Below are 18911 nucleotides of genomic sequence, written 5' to 3' on the forward strand. Positions count from 1 at the left end.
CTCGGCGGACTTCTGAAAATTTTATAAAAGTAAAGACAGCGCCATCTAAAGTTGAATCTAAATATTGCCAGCACATAAATTTATGACAAATGATATTATTTAAAGTAGCTGCTAGATGGAGCTATAGGCTAAGCAAAACATTAAAAGCTGAAGTTGTAAACAAATCGCAAAATGATCTTTTATTAATCTTCCTACACCTAGTAGACTTTTCAAAATCTTTTACATGCCAATTGTTTACAAAGTTTTAGTGTGTAAACAAACTAATCGAGAATACACTTCGTCGCCCCCAACGAATAAACCCTTAATCACAGAAATCAAATATTACAGGAGAGACAACCTACAAGAGATTATTAATATACCAAATCCAAGCCATTTTCTTTCTGCATCCATGTATTTCATTTCAATTTATATATTCTGGAGATTATCTGGGTTAATAGATTTTACAGGAATTAAATTTAAACGTTTTTGAGACTAACGTCCTTTACAATGTTATTCGTGCGCAATATTATATTAACCGTCATCAGTAAAATTGTAATAAGATATTATTCATGTGCACATTTCTACCAATTCCTTCACCACAAGTTTTGTAGATTTTTTCGAGTCACATTGGTTTAGTTTGTAATCGATTTTTTAAAATAGGTTATGGTAACAAGACGTTACAGTGGCAGTACTACAGTAATTGACTAGAAAATTAATGTACATTTATCCCGCGAATAATATCTTATTCGCTCATATGATACTACTTGCGAAAATTTGTTCCTAAATTACGTCGAAATAGTGGTTTACCATTTGAGCTTCAGTAATCTATTTTCATAAAAGACTATAACTGTTTGTTTTTTAAATAATAGTGAGATAAACTGGTATAAAAAAAATCTTCACTTTACATAAGAAAAAATCACAAGATGAAATACTGTCTGAAGATGCCGAATTTGAAAGAAAAAGAAACGGAATAAGCCCGCGATAGCAAAATACGGATTCATTCAGTGCTGGCGTCCAAACGATGGCGACCAAAAAATCACTCTTTCCACCGATGGCAAGCAAAAGATGGTTATAGCAAGTCACAATTATAAAGAACTTAAACATATTTAAAAGTAGCCATGTGTAAAAGCATACATTTAAAAGTGGCTACTTTCTGAAAAGGTTTTTTTTTTACATAATGCACAACTTCGTCATGTCTGGATTATTTCAAGATTCTTGCTATTTTTAAAATTTTCTTGTTTTTATTAATCACCAATCAACTAAATACATGCATAAAAACTCCGAAGGTAGGAAATAAAAAACGGTTATCTATATTCCGAGGAGGAACATTTATTATAATAAAATAACAGTCTTAAAAATTTACTCCTTATTTATTTATCTAATTGTCCCTAATCATCCCAAAACCGCAGGCGGAAAATATTTCTTCACAGGTGGGAAAAGGTTATGGATCTCAACAAATATAGCTAAAATAATAGGTACCGACCATCAATCCATGGCAACCCTCGGTCGCTCTAAGCAGCTAGCCCACATGGAATGTTCCAAGGGGTTCCGCCGCTTGTAGCAAAGGAAATCAGTAAGCCTTCCTCTCCGCTTACACTCCATGGAAACACCATACGGTTCGATCGGAACCACGGTGCGACGATACCACATACTAGCCAAGTGCGAGATACAACAACCAATTCTCCACCCAACTACGGCTTGACCCCAAACCCCAGAGCGACTTCTTACATAATATATTTAAAATACTATATACACGGATATGAAACGAAATTATTGAATGATATTCCTATGAACAATCTTTAAAATAACTAGGTACAACAGGACATACAAATAACAGTAATTGCAGTTATGAATATTATACAACTGTTCATCAAATTAAAGAACATTCATCAATAAAACATTACAATAAAGTAACTTTATATACAGTTGCAACATTCACTACCAAAACTATATATCAAACTTAAAACAAGTTTTGTATGTTTTTTTTATTGACAATTATTTTGTGCATTTTTAAAACATAGGAATTTGATATATAGTTCACTACCAATTGGTTTATTTATCAAAAAACCTTAATTATAACAGATCCTTACAAATAAAAACTATATACATGAAACTACATGTAATCAATTTAAATCACACTTTCGATATTTTTTTCCTTTCATTGTTAATATCTTTAAGCAATCATTTTACTTATCTCTTTTTTATTTTACTATCTTTAAAGTATATTAATTTAAATAGACTATTGTTTTTAATTTAATATTTGACCAGAAGTTACAAAAATAATTAAAAAGAAAAGCTAGAGGTAATGTTAAAGTTTAAGGAAACAAATTATACAAAAGTTGCTTAATATTCTTTTTGGATATTTGTACATAAACCTATTATCACGGCAAATTGGAAAAACCAAATGGATAGATCAATTTCTTTTAGTCTAAAAGTAAGCACCTGTATATCTTCAGACTTCTTTATCTTCACACCACAAAAAACATTATTATTATATAACAATGAGTGAAACAAGAATTAAATTTATCTTGATTTATATGTACATCACAGAACTTTGCCATAGTCTTCTGATTAAGTTCATTTCACAAAAGCTTCCTGCGGTATTTTGCCTTCTGTCTGTAGCTGGTTGAAAATGAACAATGCACGTTGAAGATCCCAACCAGTCTCTTGCAGGCAACTGAAATGAAATTGCTCATAAGTATTTCAAGTTAACTAAATAATTTTGCCAGCTTCTCTTACAACTACCGATCTTGAAACTATTAGCAGATTTTATTTAGCAAATAGATGAAATATGTATATGATAAAAACTAATTTGTACTGGTAAAAGTTATGATTTAAAAAGGAAGTATATCATGCTTATAAACATTTTATTATTAAAATTCTTTTATCATCATAGGATACACCGCAAGGCGCATAAATGAAAGGATGTTAAATTTAGATCAAGGAACATTTATTAAAATCAACAAGACCAAAACAAGATTTATAAGATTTATGAACTTTTGGACTGGATTTGATGTAACAAAAGTAAATTACTTAGCTTCAATAAAGTATTGATGCTTGTCACCATAAAGGCATTAATTGTTGTAGTAACTGATCATCACACTACCTTGAAAATAGAGTGGAAAATATATTGGAGATGCTATAAAGACTATACATAAACATGTATAAGTAAAACGATGTCCAATGTTGGAACCTCAACATCCCATCTTTTAATTTTGGTGCAGAGATGTTCCTCGTCATTTATTCCTTCACCTTTAGTGTGCAGTAACCATGTCATATAATTCACGCTAGGTATCAAACCTTTACTAATAATTGCACATCATTTATTTATATAAAAATGCACATAGCAATATTTAGTGACCACTTGTGCATGTCATGACAAGAATGCCAGCAGAGCGCTTTTAAATATTACTATAATAATAAGATTGAGATTTATATTGCGCTACTTTATCTTAAATCTAAGGAGGTACACCCACACCCCACAAATGCATCCTGACTTGAGAAGAGTCCACAACAAACTCAATTGTATTTGTAGATACTTAAACAATATCCTTAATGCAGTAGTAAAATAATCATTACCAACCTTTATTATAACTTAAAAAATCCTTCAAATCATAGTAATTTGTCCAACAGTTACTAATTTTGTGAAACCCTTTACTCTCACATCCCTTTAACAATTAAGCTCTTCTCATGCTTTCTCAAATAATCATGTTACTTACTTCATGCTCCAATGCTCATTCATTCCAGTCTGCTGACTGAGTGCGCTGAGTAACATTTTTTGTTGCTCAGTATGGAAGGTCGCGGCAGGAGCAGGAACTGGTGCGGCAACTGCAGCAGCTACAGGAGTAGGGGCAGGCGTTTCTGGCACGCCTGAACGAAATGCGTTATCCTCCTATAAAAACAAATACCAAATAATAGGTATATCCTATATATCATATATGTACATCCTTGGAGGAAACTGAGTGGAGGCATATGCTTTGAGGGTAGGTGGTTATTCCATTATGAGTGCTTCAATTTTTCCAAGATTTTTGTTTCCCCACAATAACATATATATTTGTGAGTAAATCAATTATTGTATATGAATTAAACAGAGTTCAACTTCAAGATTCAAAGCCAAGATTGTAAATGCAAAAACTACTCCTTAATACTGGAATAATACTGTTTGTATTATCAGTAATAATTGTTAAGAAAATTAGTAATTATAAAGCATAAGTAAATTTTCAATTTTCCATATAATAGCTAAGCAGTGAGGTCTGTTGGCTGACTTGATGAAGATGACAACTTTGCATATTGTTTTGGTGGATAAATGGGCGTACTGATTAACACAGATTTACTTATGGTACAAAGAAATAAAAAAAAAAGTTTACTACATAATCCAATAATAACAGTGAATCCCACTAAGGATACTACTCTTACTTAATAAATAATAAAAAAGAGGATTTAAAAAAAATAAACATTACTAATAACATTATTAAATATTTATTTGCAATTGAGATCAAACAGTTCTGGTACAGGTCCACAGTTTAGTTATTCAATACACAATCTCTATATTTGTCTTTGACTTTAGTCAAACTATGTTTTCATTAAAATTATTTGCACTAAGAAATAATGCACAAAAAAGCGGCATCGGCCACTAAGTTATACAATGACAAAAAAATTCACTACTTATGTTTTATGGAGAAATAGGGTTTTTAAAAAGTTTTATTGATTCTTATTCACATTACCTACAATTTAATTGAATACAAATTTTCTTTACAACAAAGCACTTTAGTATCGTAATAATCACAAAATGCAAATGGCCAAGCGAGCTCACAAACTATTGCTGCTCATGAACATGTAGTAAAAGCGTGTAAGATACAAATAGTTCCTTTTGCCAACTTATCTATTATGATATTTATTATTTAATAGGAAAAATAAATTTAGGTTCATACTAATAATATAGGATTTACTTAAAGCTGGGTTCTACAGAAAAAAGTTTTCCTGAAGCAATGAAACAAATAGCATCATGAGTGTTTTGGCGGTGTCAGCAGATTATGTAAACATTTGCTACTGATTTATGCAATATAAAAAATACTCAGTCAAACTAACCTGTTCCTTGTTAGTGTTGGTAATGTACAACATGTCGTTTATGATACAAAAACCACCACCGGCGTTCGGCACCACTACAAAAGTCCGATGGAATGATCGCATCGGGTTACCGGGGGTGTTGGTCTCCTTGTAGACGCCGTTCATCGTTAGAACTATCATTCCGGGCTGTCAAATAAACAAACTTGTTATTTGCTATTAATAAAAAAAATTAAACATTTCATCTCAGCATGGAGTAAAGCTTGTTTGGTATTAAAAGCTTTAAGATTAATAGTCTACGAGAAATAAGTAATACAAGCATAATTAAGAAAGAAACTAATATGGCTACAAAAATCATAGAATTTAAATGGAAGGGTGCGGACATATGATGCCTTCAAAAAATTGGTCAGATAATAACAAAGAATATCACAAAGTGGTAACATTTATTACCACCCAGAAAATATGTTCAGTGATAGCATAATTATCCTGATTTAACTTTCCTTAAATCATACTGAGAAAGAATAATAAATCTATTATATATTACTTTGAATCGATAAACTAACATTGTAAAGATCACTCATAAAAGAAATATAAACAATTTTAAATATATATGATATACTAATTTTAACTTTAGAAATTTTTAATCAAGTGTTAACTTCTAAATGAATAAGGAAAGGACGATAACAATACGATTAAAAATTTAATTATTTTGATAATTAAAAATAAATAATAATAATTAAAAACAAATCTTTGACATTAAATTTTACACAGATATAAACCATATGTAAATAAGCTGTGACAATTACACCATTAAGAACTCTAATTTTTGTATTTTATTTCGACAGCAAAAAAATAAGTGTTAAAACGTGATAATCATCAATAAGAAAGTTTAACATGAAAGACATCATCTGTCTAGAGGCAAAAAATTTACCTTAACAATTTTGTGTCAATAAGAGACTGAAATCTGCTCATTTAATGGATTGTTAGGCGGAACTAATTTCGTCGGATATACTAGTATAGCCATAAAAATAAAACTAAAACAACTAAATATTATTTCCTTTGATCTCTTTTGTTAGGCAGGTAGCACAGTGACTTTGGCTTCTATGGTGGTAGTATGAAACATTACTGTATTAAATAGAGGTATGTGAACATTTGATGATACAATATGTTCTTATAGGAAGCAACTGCATGTGTAAATAAAGATTAGAGAGCCTCATTGCACCACATTGCAATGGCCAAGACATATTAACATCAAATAAATATGTTGATATAGATACTAATGACGATATAAAAAAAAACTTACAGTAAATACTAATAAGTCGACAGCAAAACCCATCAAGTCATGAGATGTCTTCGGTAGATCAGATAAGAAAGACACTACTTGAAGTTTGCCAGTACGTAGGTATTTTCTTCTTGATTCTCTTTCCGTAATCCGTATTATATTGCGACTGTTTGAAATGTACTGGTTTAACCTGTGAGATAGAAAATATAATTACCTTTTCAAATTCACCATGATAAACAAATTCATGAATTCATTCACCAGTGGCTCATAAATGACTGTACCAGTCTCTTAAGTTACACAGTTTTAAGAAGCAGTGTATCTTACCAATGAATTTTAAGTCTCAGTGCATATTATTATCACATAAAAGTATATAGTTGAAAAGAATTAAAATCGGTTTTTGTCAAAACGGTGAACAAAAAGCAGTATAAACAGCGTTCAATATTGTAAATTGTCAAAATGTATAACTATATGGTATTTGGTCAGATAAACCAAAAATCTTTAAAGAAATGTTTTTGTTATTAATTTGTAGTACTTAAAAGAAGCTATTTAAGTTATTGGCCTTTGGACGCGTCATTTCAAATTTATAGGATGTGATTTTCAAAACCTACATAGCGACCTTATTGTTATTTCAGTTTTGTCAATTGAAAAAAGATTTTCTGTTAATTATAATTGTTCCACAATATCAAAACAACATTGTGTCATTTACTAACCTGCTATTTTGTGAAGCCCTATTATCATTGGAGAGGTAACTCGCGGCCAAAGACATCGTCGCACTTTCATGATAAGCTTCCAACAAAGGCTGCCTCGAGTCAGAATCGAAGATAGCAAAATACTGTGTTAGGAATTCCCTCACAAGGTCTTGACCGGCTGGGTCTATGAGGAAAGACTGTTGACTTGGAGGCAGAGTGACATCTTCGGACACGTCGAACCCGATGGCAGGCGGTAAGTCAGCGCCATCCTGTATTATAAATATGGTATAAGTTGTGACTGCAACACTTCAGAACCTGGATACATGCAACTATATATGCATAGAATTAGGATTATTACTATAGCATGCATAAAACGTTATTATTAAGCAAGCAGTATTTCATTTCCTGTAAATTGAAAATCTGTTTTTAGTAAACAAACCTGTATATTTGTATCGTAAGTAATTACCAGAGATCAGATATTTAGATGCACATTACACTAATATATAAGTATTTGCTTATTGAAGAAAACATTTGTACCTTAGAAAAATCTCCTAACGCGAATAGACAAGACAAATAAAAATGCTTGTATGGTTGCCTACAAACTATTGCTGCTTAGACACAGGTGGACTCCAATAGTTTTTTCTGATTATTTATCCATTAATAATCCACCTTCATGATTTTTAGCAAAAAATAAATTTAGGTAAATATGCAAAAAAATATATAATCACCAGTATGAATGTATATTACAAAATAAATCACAAAAAAGGTTCATGAGTCTCTCATAAACTTCAAAAGGCGGCATGTAAAGTCCAAAATAGCCGATCGTTCTAATTAAACTAAGAATAGTCAGGTGCAAAAGGTTTAATCTCGTTTTCTGATGCAATACTCATTGCTAAAAAGGAGCTATAGCTGACAATGTTTAGATAACGACGATGTCTGGACAAACATAAATCACTTTTGCTATATTGTCAAATGAAAATTACTGTGTTAATTCTCAGAGGCTATAGATAATGAAACTACGTGGTTAATAAGGATAATTCTGAAGGTTCTGTTATTATAGACCAGTTGCTCTCACTGTTATAAAGGGAAAGAATGTGCAAGCCGTAATAAAACACACTGGACATTTGCTAAACCACTAGTAGATATCACATGTAATTCTTATTATTATTCCTTGAATTTCTACCGTTTATTTATTGCTTTGTCTCTTGGTGATGTTCAAGGATATTGCGGTACAAAATCATGTAACAGTACTGCACGATCAAGGTGACAACCATATTTGTGACATCTTCATCCAGAATATATAACAAATACCACCTGGACCCTTTTAGGATATGAAGCTAAAATGATAGCTAGATTGTAATCAATGCACAGAATTTGTTATTTTCAAGAGTGTGTTTTGTATGGTAAGACATATTAATAATTCATTTAATTTAAAATCCTAAAGACAAAACTCGAGCACTCACCAGTCGCACAAGTTTGGGAAACTTCTTCCGCACATCACTGGACAAAGAACATGACAGATGAAAATGACCTCTGAAACTCTCAACTGTTCATAAGTAACAAAATTAATACAATTATTTAAAACATATTGGAAAACTACCAATTATATGCAAAAGTTATTTTGTTCCATAATTTCATATTGTTTAAATAAATTGGTAGATTTACAACCTTTAGAAATAAATTGAATTTACGAATTTAAATTAAAATTACTCTCAACTTAATATTAGTAATAAAACACAAATTGGCATTAAATATCAAAAATAAAGTTCTTTTGAATTTTGATTTCTTATAAAATCCACATTAACTATATTTTAGCATATTTAATTCCAACTTATTAGTACCATTACAAATTTTGGTAGCTCAAACTATGAATGTCTAAATAAAATATGAAATCAAGTAACTTTATGTACATTTTATTGAATAACACTTTGCATGTGTAGAAAAAAAATCAAGCTCATTATACTTTTTACTTGATTACTTATTTTATTTTAACAATTTTCATACAATGGTTATTTTAATAAAAATGCCTAACAGACTACATTTTATCTTGTACATACATTTCAAATTCATCATGTTAAAAATCTGTAAAAACAAACATTGAAAATAAATCATTTGACATCCAATACTGAATACAGTAAGATGCAGAATAGATTTACATCTGTAAATAAATATTATTTAATTAATAACATATATAATTTAGTACAATTGAATGCAGTCATCTAATGGTTTACATACCAATAAAAAATCATTTTAAAAATTTGGCACCCATAAGGCTTTACCATTTTTTTAAAATAATGTAGTAAACTGTACTATGGTATTGGGTTAAAAACTGTCTCTAAAATTATAAAGAAAGAATTTAGCCCGTACATTTATTTCACATAAATATTATTAGATTGGGGAAAAGTTCTAAAAATTGGAAATATATTTTTTAACATTTATTAACATTTAACTATAGTAGATAGTAGTTTATTTTAATAACTTTTTTCCATCTTTTAAGTAGTGCCATGATACTATTGCTCCATTAATTTTGGGACTGATCAAAACACTGCAAGTAGTTTTGGCAGTCATCTCCTTTGTTAACCTGACACTGCCTAAATTATTCTAAACAAAACCACAATAGGTGGAAATCTGGAGGTGCAAAGTCAGGGCTATATAAAATATGCATCAGCTCCCAGCCAAACTCTTAATTTTTAAAGTGAATAAATGTGTGGATACCACATTATCACCAAAAAAGATCACACCCCATCTACTAATAAATTACAGCTGTTTTTTCCCAACTTCTTACTTTAATCTGATTAGTAGAGATCTAAATCCATGGTTATGTTCCACCAGTTTCTACTCCAACATGCACACAGGATCACCTTATTGAGTTAACACATCCATTGCTTTAAGAGGTCTAAAAGACTGCTTGATTTTGGTCAACAAACAAAAGCTTTTCACACTCTGGAGCAAAAGCCATGTTTAAAGTTCCTTGTGTATGATCGAAATTGGTTCGATGACATAATAAAGTAATATGAGACTTTTTGGGTTATACACAGTACAGAAAAATTGACTTATAAGGTTCTTTAAGCAACAAACTCAGTTTTTTTTAAATGTTGACGCAGTAAGGTTAACCCAGGTTTTGTCCATTTCGTAAAATCTAACCTCTCTTTGATTCTCCTTTCATAACCAGATATCAATCTCTTCAAAACAGTTTGGTTTCATTGTCTCAATAAAGAATTATAAAGGAATACATAGCTCATAAGATTTTTTCCAGTGAGCTTGCATGGTCTTCAAATATCAGGCTTCAATGTGTTAGTTTTCTTATTCAATTCAGTTCGTTAACAACATCATAATTACTGATATACCAATCTCAATCCAGTTTTTTTTTTAAAATGACTGGGACTTGTCATAGCCTAGGACTAAATATAAACAGAGACTTAATCTGAATGCAGGAAATATTGAGCAACTAAAGGAAATAATAAGAATCAAAAAACTATATCATCAACATAAAGGAAAAGACTTATGGTACATGTAAACTAAGGCTCTGATGAAACAACACAGAGAAACTGGAACAATGCCAGAGAGCTATGGATCAAAATATCCTGAAGATGAAACAAAAAGACAAAGAAACAGAAATATACATTTACCCAACATTCTTACTGGAATCAATCAACAAAAATGAAGGTACTAGGGTTATATGCACCAAACAAGGAACATGGAGCAAAGTGTGATGGCCACATACCCCAGTAATAGGCATAGAAGCCAAGGTTGATAACCAAAATATATGAGGGGAGGTCAACATAAGAATGATAGGCCCCATGTAGATAAGCTAGCCGGAGGCAATAGTAGATGTTGGAGGCCTTTGCCCTAAGGCATACCAAAGCCACTATTATTTAACTTCAAATAACCTAAATCTGTTGCAAAAAAAATGATTAAATTTTAAAAAATGGCTATTATTATTAAATAGGCTGTAACATAAATAAATATTATTTGTGAAAAGATTTTTTCCCCAACCTATTATTTATGCATATAATAATTAAATAAAGGTAATATATAATAATAATATCTGTACAAAAAAATAATAAACTGAAGCTACTAGAAGACATATTTTACATCTCCAAGCAACTCTTTTATCAAAAGTAAATAATAAAACCAGTTTTGGGACAATGTCTACTTTTACAAATAATCAACAATGTTTCAATATTGTTATATATAAAAATTATCTTTATTTATTGACAATTAAAACATACTTTTAAATAATCTGTTAAATTAAAATTCAGTAATTAAATTTCTTCAATACAGACTGTACTTTCTTAACTTTTCATTCATTTTATTATTCTTAGTCACCTTCATTAATGACTCAACTCACAAGACAGTAAACTGTAGAGCTTAAAGCTGTCTTTCAATCATTATATCTTCAAGGTTTCTAACTTTTAGAAACTTCCAATAAACCATCTTTAAATCAAATAAATATTACCTGATGTAAATATCGTGATCATTAAACCTGTTCTGCAATGGATTGCCTTTGAGATACAACTCCACCAGTGGAAGAGATTTCAATGGGTCCAGAGATCCAAGAAAGGGAATCTGTATGGATATAATAGTCAGTTTTTATTACAAGTTTATAAATACTTAAAAAATATGATGAAATATTGCATCATTTATAAATTTACATGTAATTTATTTTTAAACTAGGCAAATATTGATGGTTATATGAAAATGTTATATATTTTACATTGAAATATTTGTAATGTCACTTAACAAGTAAATTAGGTAGCTATGTTTATAATGTGTAAACATAATAAGTAAAAAAATGTGTAAGGGAAATATTTACCCTGTTGTCACCTAAGTATAATATTTTCAAATTTTTCAGTTTTGTTGACAATATCTTCATATGTTCCAATCCATGAAGTTTATTATCATTTAGATTCAAGGCCTCAAGGTCTGGTATATTGTCCGATATAATATCAATAGCTGCTAACATGATCACTGGCCGGAAGAGGGCACAGAAAATTTCAGATAAATCTGTGGACAATAAAGATTTAGAGTCAACTTTATGTACTTATCACTAATGCATTCAACATTTTCAATCCACAATAGCCTGTTATTTGGAAATTTAACTCATTACATAAATTCCAAATCAAAACTTAATACAGTTGCAAAGTGAATAGACAGTGTAAAATTATTAAGAAAATAATGTATTAAATTTGATTTGATTAAATTTGATTTAATGAATTTCATTATAAAAAATCATTAAGATAAGCCATAAAGCCTATATTTATCTCTAAGGTCATAAATAGTTCTACAACAAGCATTAAAAATTAAAACTGTGTTTACCTGGATCTGTATGAAATTTAGTAAGATCTAAAGCTTTCGTTGCAGGATTGTATCTTTTTGCCATAACCAATTTCATCTTTTCTTTCATATCCGCATCCACAGTTACATTGGGTACTGTATTTCTAACAATGACCACCAATTTGAAACCATCGGGCATAACAATCTTTCTATCTGCTTGAAACAGCTTTTCAGCAATTTTCACATCATCCACATAAAAAACAGCGGCGTTGCCATTTATCTTATAGTAGTGTGGTATGAAAATTTCGGGCGCAATGTGATTAAGAAGGGCTCTCAATACAACTTCTTTTTCATGCTTCGCTCCATATGGTATTATTATTTGGTACCATGGTAACATTCCTGCCACAAACTTTTTCTTCGGTATTCCGTGAGATCTAGGTGCCGGAGACCCTAGTCGACCTCCACGACCTCTGTAAGGTCTTCTAGGACCTTGACCCCCGGATGTTCCCATGTCAACATCATCATCGAGAAGTAATTTCGCAGAGTTCTTCCAAGAATTGAATTTATTTTTTCCTTTATTAGTACCTGGCTTGAAACTTACTCTCCTGGGGTTATTAATGCGATCATCGTGTTCTACAAAGAAAGAAGACAAATATCCTTAACAAGTTTCAGTTCAAAATAATTAAATTAAATTATTTAAAATTTGCCAATAAGTCGTAAAAGATTATAAAATGGTTTATAATTACCAAAATGTTCATTATCAGCTTTCCAGTTTCTCATACGTCCTCCACCACGTTTGGGCATGTTGAAATCAAAAATTTATTAGTTTTATCGTCAAAGGACACTTCGTAAAACCGCACCGTTACTTCTAAAAGTAAAATATTACCACGAGGATATGATAATGAATATCATAGGAAAATAATGTGTTACAATAAGTACTTCTTATGACGCTTAATAAAATGGAGGCAATGCTTTATCTATGGATAGAACGAAGAAAATCAAAATTTAAGGTGACAACTGTTGACTATACCGCGAATACTAAAATACTGTCTTTCACCACCAAGTTTACATAATATTATTTTAAAATCATTATAATATCATAAAAAATGTACCATAATTTTTTGACCTTCCCTTAAATGTATTTTAAAAAAAAATCTGTTTTTGTGGTGTGTGGTTTAAATATATAACAAAATAATTTCAGTCGAAATTAGTACATTAAAACGACACAACGGTTAATTTACTATTTTAGAGAACCTTAATCAAAAATTATACACAAAATATTTTTAAATGCTTACAACTAATTGTTGCAAATTGCAGACTAAAAAATGTCAAAGCATTTAGGTCAAAGTATTTATAATTTAAACTAATACACGTTTTCATTTTGTAAAGACTTAATGATTAATAAATTTGGTTTTAAATATCAATAAGTAGATTCTAACGAAAAATATGTACATTTTACGAATAAGCTCACTAAAACACCCACGTGCTTGAGTAGTTATTGTGAATAAAATTTCGTTAAAATCGTTAAGTTGCACTTTCTAGTTCAATTATATACAAATAGAATAGACTAGTAGGAGAATAACTTTTTTTTTTATTAAAAGTACTCGGAAAATATATTTTAATGTACGGTTGAACACATTAAACATTTTATATAACAGTTCAAAATAAAAACCTCCTTTCTTGGAATTCTCATTAAAGGAATAAAACTACTAGGGCAGCTTTTATACCATTTAATAAAGTTAAATGAGTATGTAACATTTATGTAAGGTCAGATAATAGTAGCGCAGGCGATATTTTGACAATTTATTTTGTATTAATTTTAAGCTATTAATGTAGGTAGAACGTTTCTAAACAAATATTCAAGCAAATAAAGATAAATTATTGCAAATGTGCATATAAAGGTATTTATTTCAAGAACGTTTTAAAAGCTATTACTAATTTTATAAATATAGCTCTATATTTGAAAAGTGTATCGTGAACAACCTAGTAAAAATGGCTTATTAATTTACGAAATGAGTTTTTATAACACAATACTAGTAAAAACTTACCATACAACAAATAGCTAGTCTATGGTATTTCTAATAATTTGCAAGTTCACTTTACCTAAACTTTAAAAAAAATCTATCTAAACTCTCTGTCAAATTATTATAAGCCCTTTATTAAATATTTTCGAATTTATTAAATTTGTAAAAGTTGAGGCGAACGGCGTCTTATAATGGAACGTAGGAGAAACCATAGCGTTTAAAAATAAAAGGACCACAGACAAAGTTCGTGTGCTTTTCATCGAGTCTGCCATGTTTTGTCCTACTTGTCGCGCTTGATCAACGCGTTTGCGATTTGTGTTCCAAACTACTATTTTTCTGAATGTATTACGGGCTGTGTTTTGTTTACAAATAGTGTAGTTTATGACTCTGTAATTATTTAAGTGAGGCTGCAAACTAAGCATTCGCTATTGATACTCGTGTGAATAAAGGTGTAGTTCGTATTTCATAAAATTTTGAAACCGTTCATAAGCTCGCAACAGTTGCATTCTGTATTCAGAGAATCCGTCGCAATTTGTTAAAACGCTCGTTCCGGTCTGCCGATGTGACTGGCCATCACATCGGTTTTGTGACGCAACCCACGTGCACACAATACGGCGAGCATCTCATGCACATTTGTTATTATTTTGTTCGCGGCTTGAGAGACCGTCTCAAAGCCGCGAGGATCGAATCGGATCGAAGAGGGGAAATCGTCTAGTCCGTCTTGCTCGCTCGCGTCGCGTTCCATTCCGTTGGATTTATCCGTTTTCATTAATCGGGGTAATATTGTAGTTGGGTGTGCATGATTGTTTTCGCGCGGGGATAGTGTCCGCGGTGTTTGTTGGTGGTGCGGCACGGTGGCGGCGGCGCACACGTGACGCGGCCTGAGTGTTTGGGTGGCAGTGGTCGGTGGGCGCGCGGAGTCGGGCTGCTGTCTGCGGTGCGACGCGCGGCGTGCGAGGTGATTCACCGGTCGGCTTGTTGATCGTGCTTATTTACCCGCGAGTGCATCTGGAGTGCGTGCAGGAAGTGCAAAGGCATGTGTGGCGCGCCTCGGCGCCGATGACACCGCCGTCCGGGGCGACGGCGATTTGAAACGGTGAACCGTGTGCTAGCTATGCGTTTCGGGTTATGAGTGTGTGACAAAGTTGAAGGTTGCTGAGGACACTGGAGCCCCTAGACGGAGTTGGGCCCGCCGGGGCGGCCCTGGTGCTTCTCGGGGCTCCTCACGAAGGCAAAATGGCTGCGTGGAACCGCCACCACCACTTCAATATGCTCATGGACGAGAATGCCAAAAACAAATGTAAGTAATTAAATTTAAATTTTAAAGTCTACTTAAACAAATCAATACATGCTATAATTTTGAATGACACATATTTTTATTAATATTCAACGTGACCGTATTTAACTTGAGTTTTTTTAAATCATTTTAAATTTAATGCGGAATCTTATTTATTACAGAATCTGATTTACACAATATTTTCAAAATAATACTCAGAAGTTAATCAAACCTGAATTTTTGAAATTTATTGCATAAACGGTCTTAATAATACGGAATTAATTATCATATATATGTATATATGTATGTGTATATATTTATATATATATATATATATATAGAGAGAGAGAGATCATTTTGCTTCTTGCCTGAAATTTGTATACATTAAAATGCATAATCAATTAAAATTTAGAATAAATAATTATATTTGTTTTTAATAAAAAAAATACATTAAAATGTAGGTAGATATTCATTGTGTTCTCATTATAATAATATAAAAGATTGTTCGTTGACCTTTGCAGTATAATTTACTTTACATAAATACATGATGACTAGAAGGTTCAATTCTCATAGGATACCATAACAGAAACAGAAAATATTTCATAGTCAACTGAATCATTTTTCAACATAAATGATTACCATTGAGATTCTATAGCAACTTGTTTATATTTTCAATGTATAGGTGAATTATAATAAACAAAAATTAATAAAAAGGAAATTGATAGACAGAGGTTATTAAAACATTACTGTGGCAAAATGAACGTTTTTTCTTTAAAAATACCCTTCATAAAATTTTAATTTTGGAAATGATGGCCTTAACTGCTGGTAATAAGAATAAGGCTTTTAGTAATAGCAGAGGTAATTGTAATTATTATTTTGTAAAAAGAATATTACGGTTTTATTCTAAACAAAACGCTAACAAAATTTAGAAAAAGGTAAACAATATTTTGTTTTATGTTGTTACAACAGTTATATTTTATTTACTCCGCGTGTGTTAACACTCGTCCTTTTGATGTCGCCGCTGTATTAGGTGCCGATAAATGCGCAAGTGCATCGAGTTACATAGACCCTTGATTCATTAGCCACAACACGATTTTCCGTCCTATCAGCTCCTTTAGAGAGCCGTGTACACAATTGTAAGCGGGCTATATTCTGTACGTGTATATTATTGGATGCACACGGCCCTTCGAGTTCCACCTGCGGGGGTACGCTGTCCTACATCCCTTTGACCCGATTTTCCAGTGCCATTTGACTGGGGGTTGAGTTGCGGCTGGTAACGGTTTCATTGACCGATTTCACGTTTATACTTCTTAACACGAACTTTTACGAAACTCTAATATGTAATTTTGATTTTAGATAATGTGCAAAAATCGAGTAAATTTTGCATGTGATATGGTAAACTTGAGGACATGTTCATCTTTAAAGTTACTTTCGTGTAAGGTGAAAAAATTCTAAGATTATTTTTCAAAAAAAAAAAAAAGCGCAAAAGAAGTAATAATGAAATTCATTTTACATAAGTTTTTATAAAAACAAAATTATTTATTTTTATTACACGTATAAAACTAACGTTAGGTTAAAATTAATTTCATACCTACAAATCTAAAAAATGCAAAATTTAAATCATAAATAAAAATTTATCCATCACTACTTGATAACAAGCGTGCAACGGACTAGACCACGCACTTTCGAAATTGGACATATGAATTGAGATATTTGTTGAAAGAAATTGTGTAAAAAAGATTCTGGAGTATTTATCCTAAATTGTAAATGAGGGTGTTTTAAATAATGCCTCTAATATTTTTTGTATACAGAAAACTTGCTCGATATGTGCTATGAACTACATTTCCATGCATACCCTCGAAAGCTTCGACGAGACGGTTACTCGACCGGAAAGCGAAGATTGTTTTACGACATAATTTGGAGTTTATTTCGGGACGAATTATGATCGCTCCATATCGTCACGACCCCAAAAACTGCTTAACGCGCGTCGTCGACCTCCCCAACCTTTAACCTAATTCTACGTTCAACCCTCGCTGGGTACTTGCATCGATGCTTTTATGAGATGACAACACTAGCGTGCTCTCACACTTCACTCACCGCCGGACAGTATTCAATTGAGATACAATTAAACAAATCGCTTCAACGTCCGTCTGTTGGGTACATATGTTTTTGTTATACGGGTAATACGGGCTGTATGGATGATTAACATGATACGGGTATGAATGAAATAACTCGTCTGTCCATGATTTTATGACATCAAAGAAACACTATTGATACTTTCCATCGAGTATGAATATTTGATTGCCATAATTATAGACGTAAAGTTCGCAATATGCACAGTTCGAGTTCTTTCACCTCCCACGCTTTTGGCACTGATTTCACGATCGCTACGTATCGTAGAATCTATCTAAATAACATACAGATACCGACTGCTCTCGATGCCCAAATTGTAGGAATAGAGTGGCAACATTGAACCCCAATACATCAGATTAGATTATTTAATGGCGAAATAAATTAAATTAAAATTATGCTACATACTTTTAATTGTTTAACATCCTTTATGAAGTGATATATGTTTATAAAGTTATTTTATCGTAATAAAAAATAATTATACATTGAAAAAATTAAATTACTATGTGTAATGCCATTAATATTTTAGGAATTCATGCTTGACATATTTGGTATGATACGTTTTTGTCTTGTTAGATGAACGGTGCAATTGTATTGAACGGTATACAATTGCAGTGTGCAACTCGAGCTCTTGTTAGTTTTACAAGACAAATTTGTCGAATTGCAAGTTTCGTGCGGTAATTTCAAATTTGGTAGACTGTCAAACAATTGAAATCAAAGTCCTAAAATGTCGAGTGTGAAACAAGTGAAATGAAAAGGAGACAGCCCTAGTGGTGCCGAATGTTTAGAGCGGGCCGGTGTTTGCGCGGCTCTCTGGAGCGGCATGTCTGCTTGCGCGATCAACTTTCATTCGTCGGCGGGAGGCTGTCGCTACGCGGATGCTGGCCTCACGGTGTGCTGCTATTAAGCCCAAACGCTCGTGCACCGACCGCCATGTAGATGCTATCGTACTCTTTGGAAAGTAACTGACTGCGGCTTACTTCGGCGTTAAATCGTTAAATCGTTTTCTCAATTTCATTGGTCCGTTTATAAATTGCGTTTCCGTGAAAACATTTTATGTCGAGGGCATTTTGTCTTATTGTTGTTGGCGCGGATTTAGATAAAATAGTGTAATTAGTTATGCAATATTGAGCTAATATATAACATGGTTCTAGTTTAATAGTATTATGGTACCAAAATGTAACGTATGA

The 18911-nt window shown here is 31.8% G+C and overlaps 2 protein-coding genes across 4 annotated transcripts in view; one reads left to right on the forward strand and one right to left on the reverse strand.

Moving 5' to 3' along the window:
- Positions 1–1289: 1289 nt before the first annotated feature.
- Positions 1290–13237, reverse strand: sbr (small bristles). Its single transcript, XM_068772554.1, has 10 exons — positions 13038–13237; positions 12334–12924; positions 11831–12021; positions 11474–11583; positions 8478–8514; positions 7036–7283; positions 6347–6515; positions 5068–5232; positions 3699–3871; positions 1290–2656 (listed from the first exon to the last, which is right to left on the reverse strand). The coding sequence occupies exons 1-10, from the start codon at positions 13093–13095 to the stop codon at positions 2557–2559; spliced, it is 1842 nt and encodes a 613-aa protein (XP_068628655.1). The 5' UTR covers positions 13096–13237; the 3' UTR covers positions 1290–2556.
- A 1353-nt stretch (positions 13238–14590) lies between these two features.
- Positions 14591–18911, forward strand: part of mnb (minibrain) — a 128920-nt gene continuing 124599 nt past the window's right edge. For all 3 annotated transcript variants that reach the window (XR_011109094.1, XM_068776180.1, XM_068776182.1), the window contains exon 1: positions 14591–15615. Coding sequence is in view for 2 of the 3 variants with exons in the window: in XM_068776180.1 (XP_068632281.1) it covers positions 15552–15615 (64 nt within the window). In the remaining variant the exon portion in view is untranslated. The remainder of the gene's footprint in view (positions 15616–18911) is intronic.

Source organism: Battus philenor, unplaced genomic scaffold, assembly GCF_028537555.1.
Source record: "Battus philenor isolate CCGP_79_NKW_IND1 unplaced genomic scaffold, ilBatPhil1.0.hap1 SCAF_11, whole genome shotgun sequence".
Classification (NCBI taxonomy): domain Eukaryota; kingdom Metazoa; phylum Arthropoda; class Insecta; order Lepidoptera; family Papilionidae; genus Battus; species Battus philenor.

Coding starts and splice junctions, on each gene's coding strand:
- sbr (XM_068772554.1), bottom strand. CDS start 13,095: ATGCCCAAACGTGGTGGAGGACGTATGAGAAACTGGAAAGCTGATAAT. Junction 8,515..11,473: donor GATCACGATATTTACATCAG/GTAATATTTATT, acceptor TTCTTTGTCCAG/TGATGTGCGGAAGAAGTTTC. Junction 3,872..5,067: donor CCAACACTAACAAGGAACAG/GTTAGTTTGACT, acceptor TTGTTTTTATAG/GAGGATAACGCATTTCGTTC.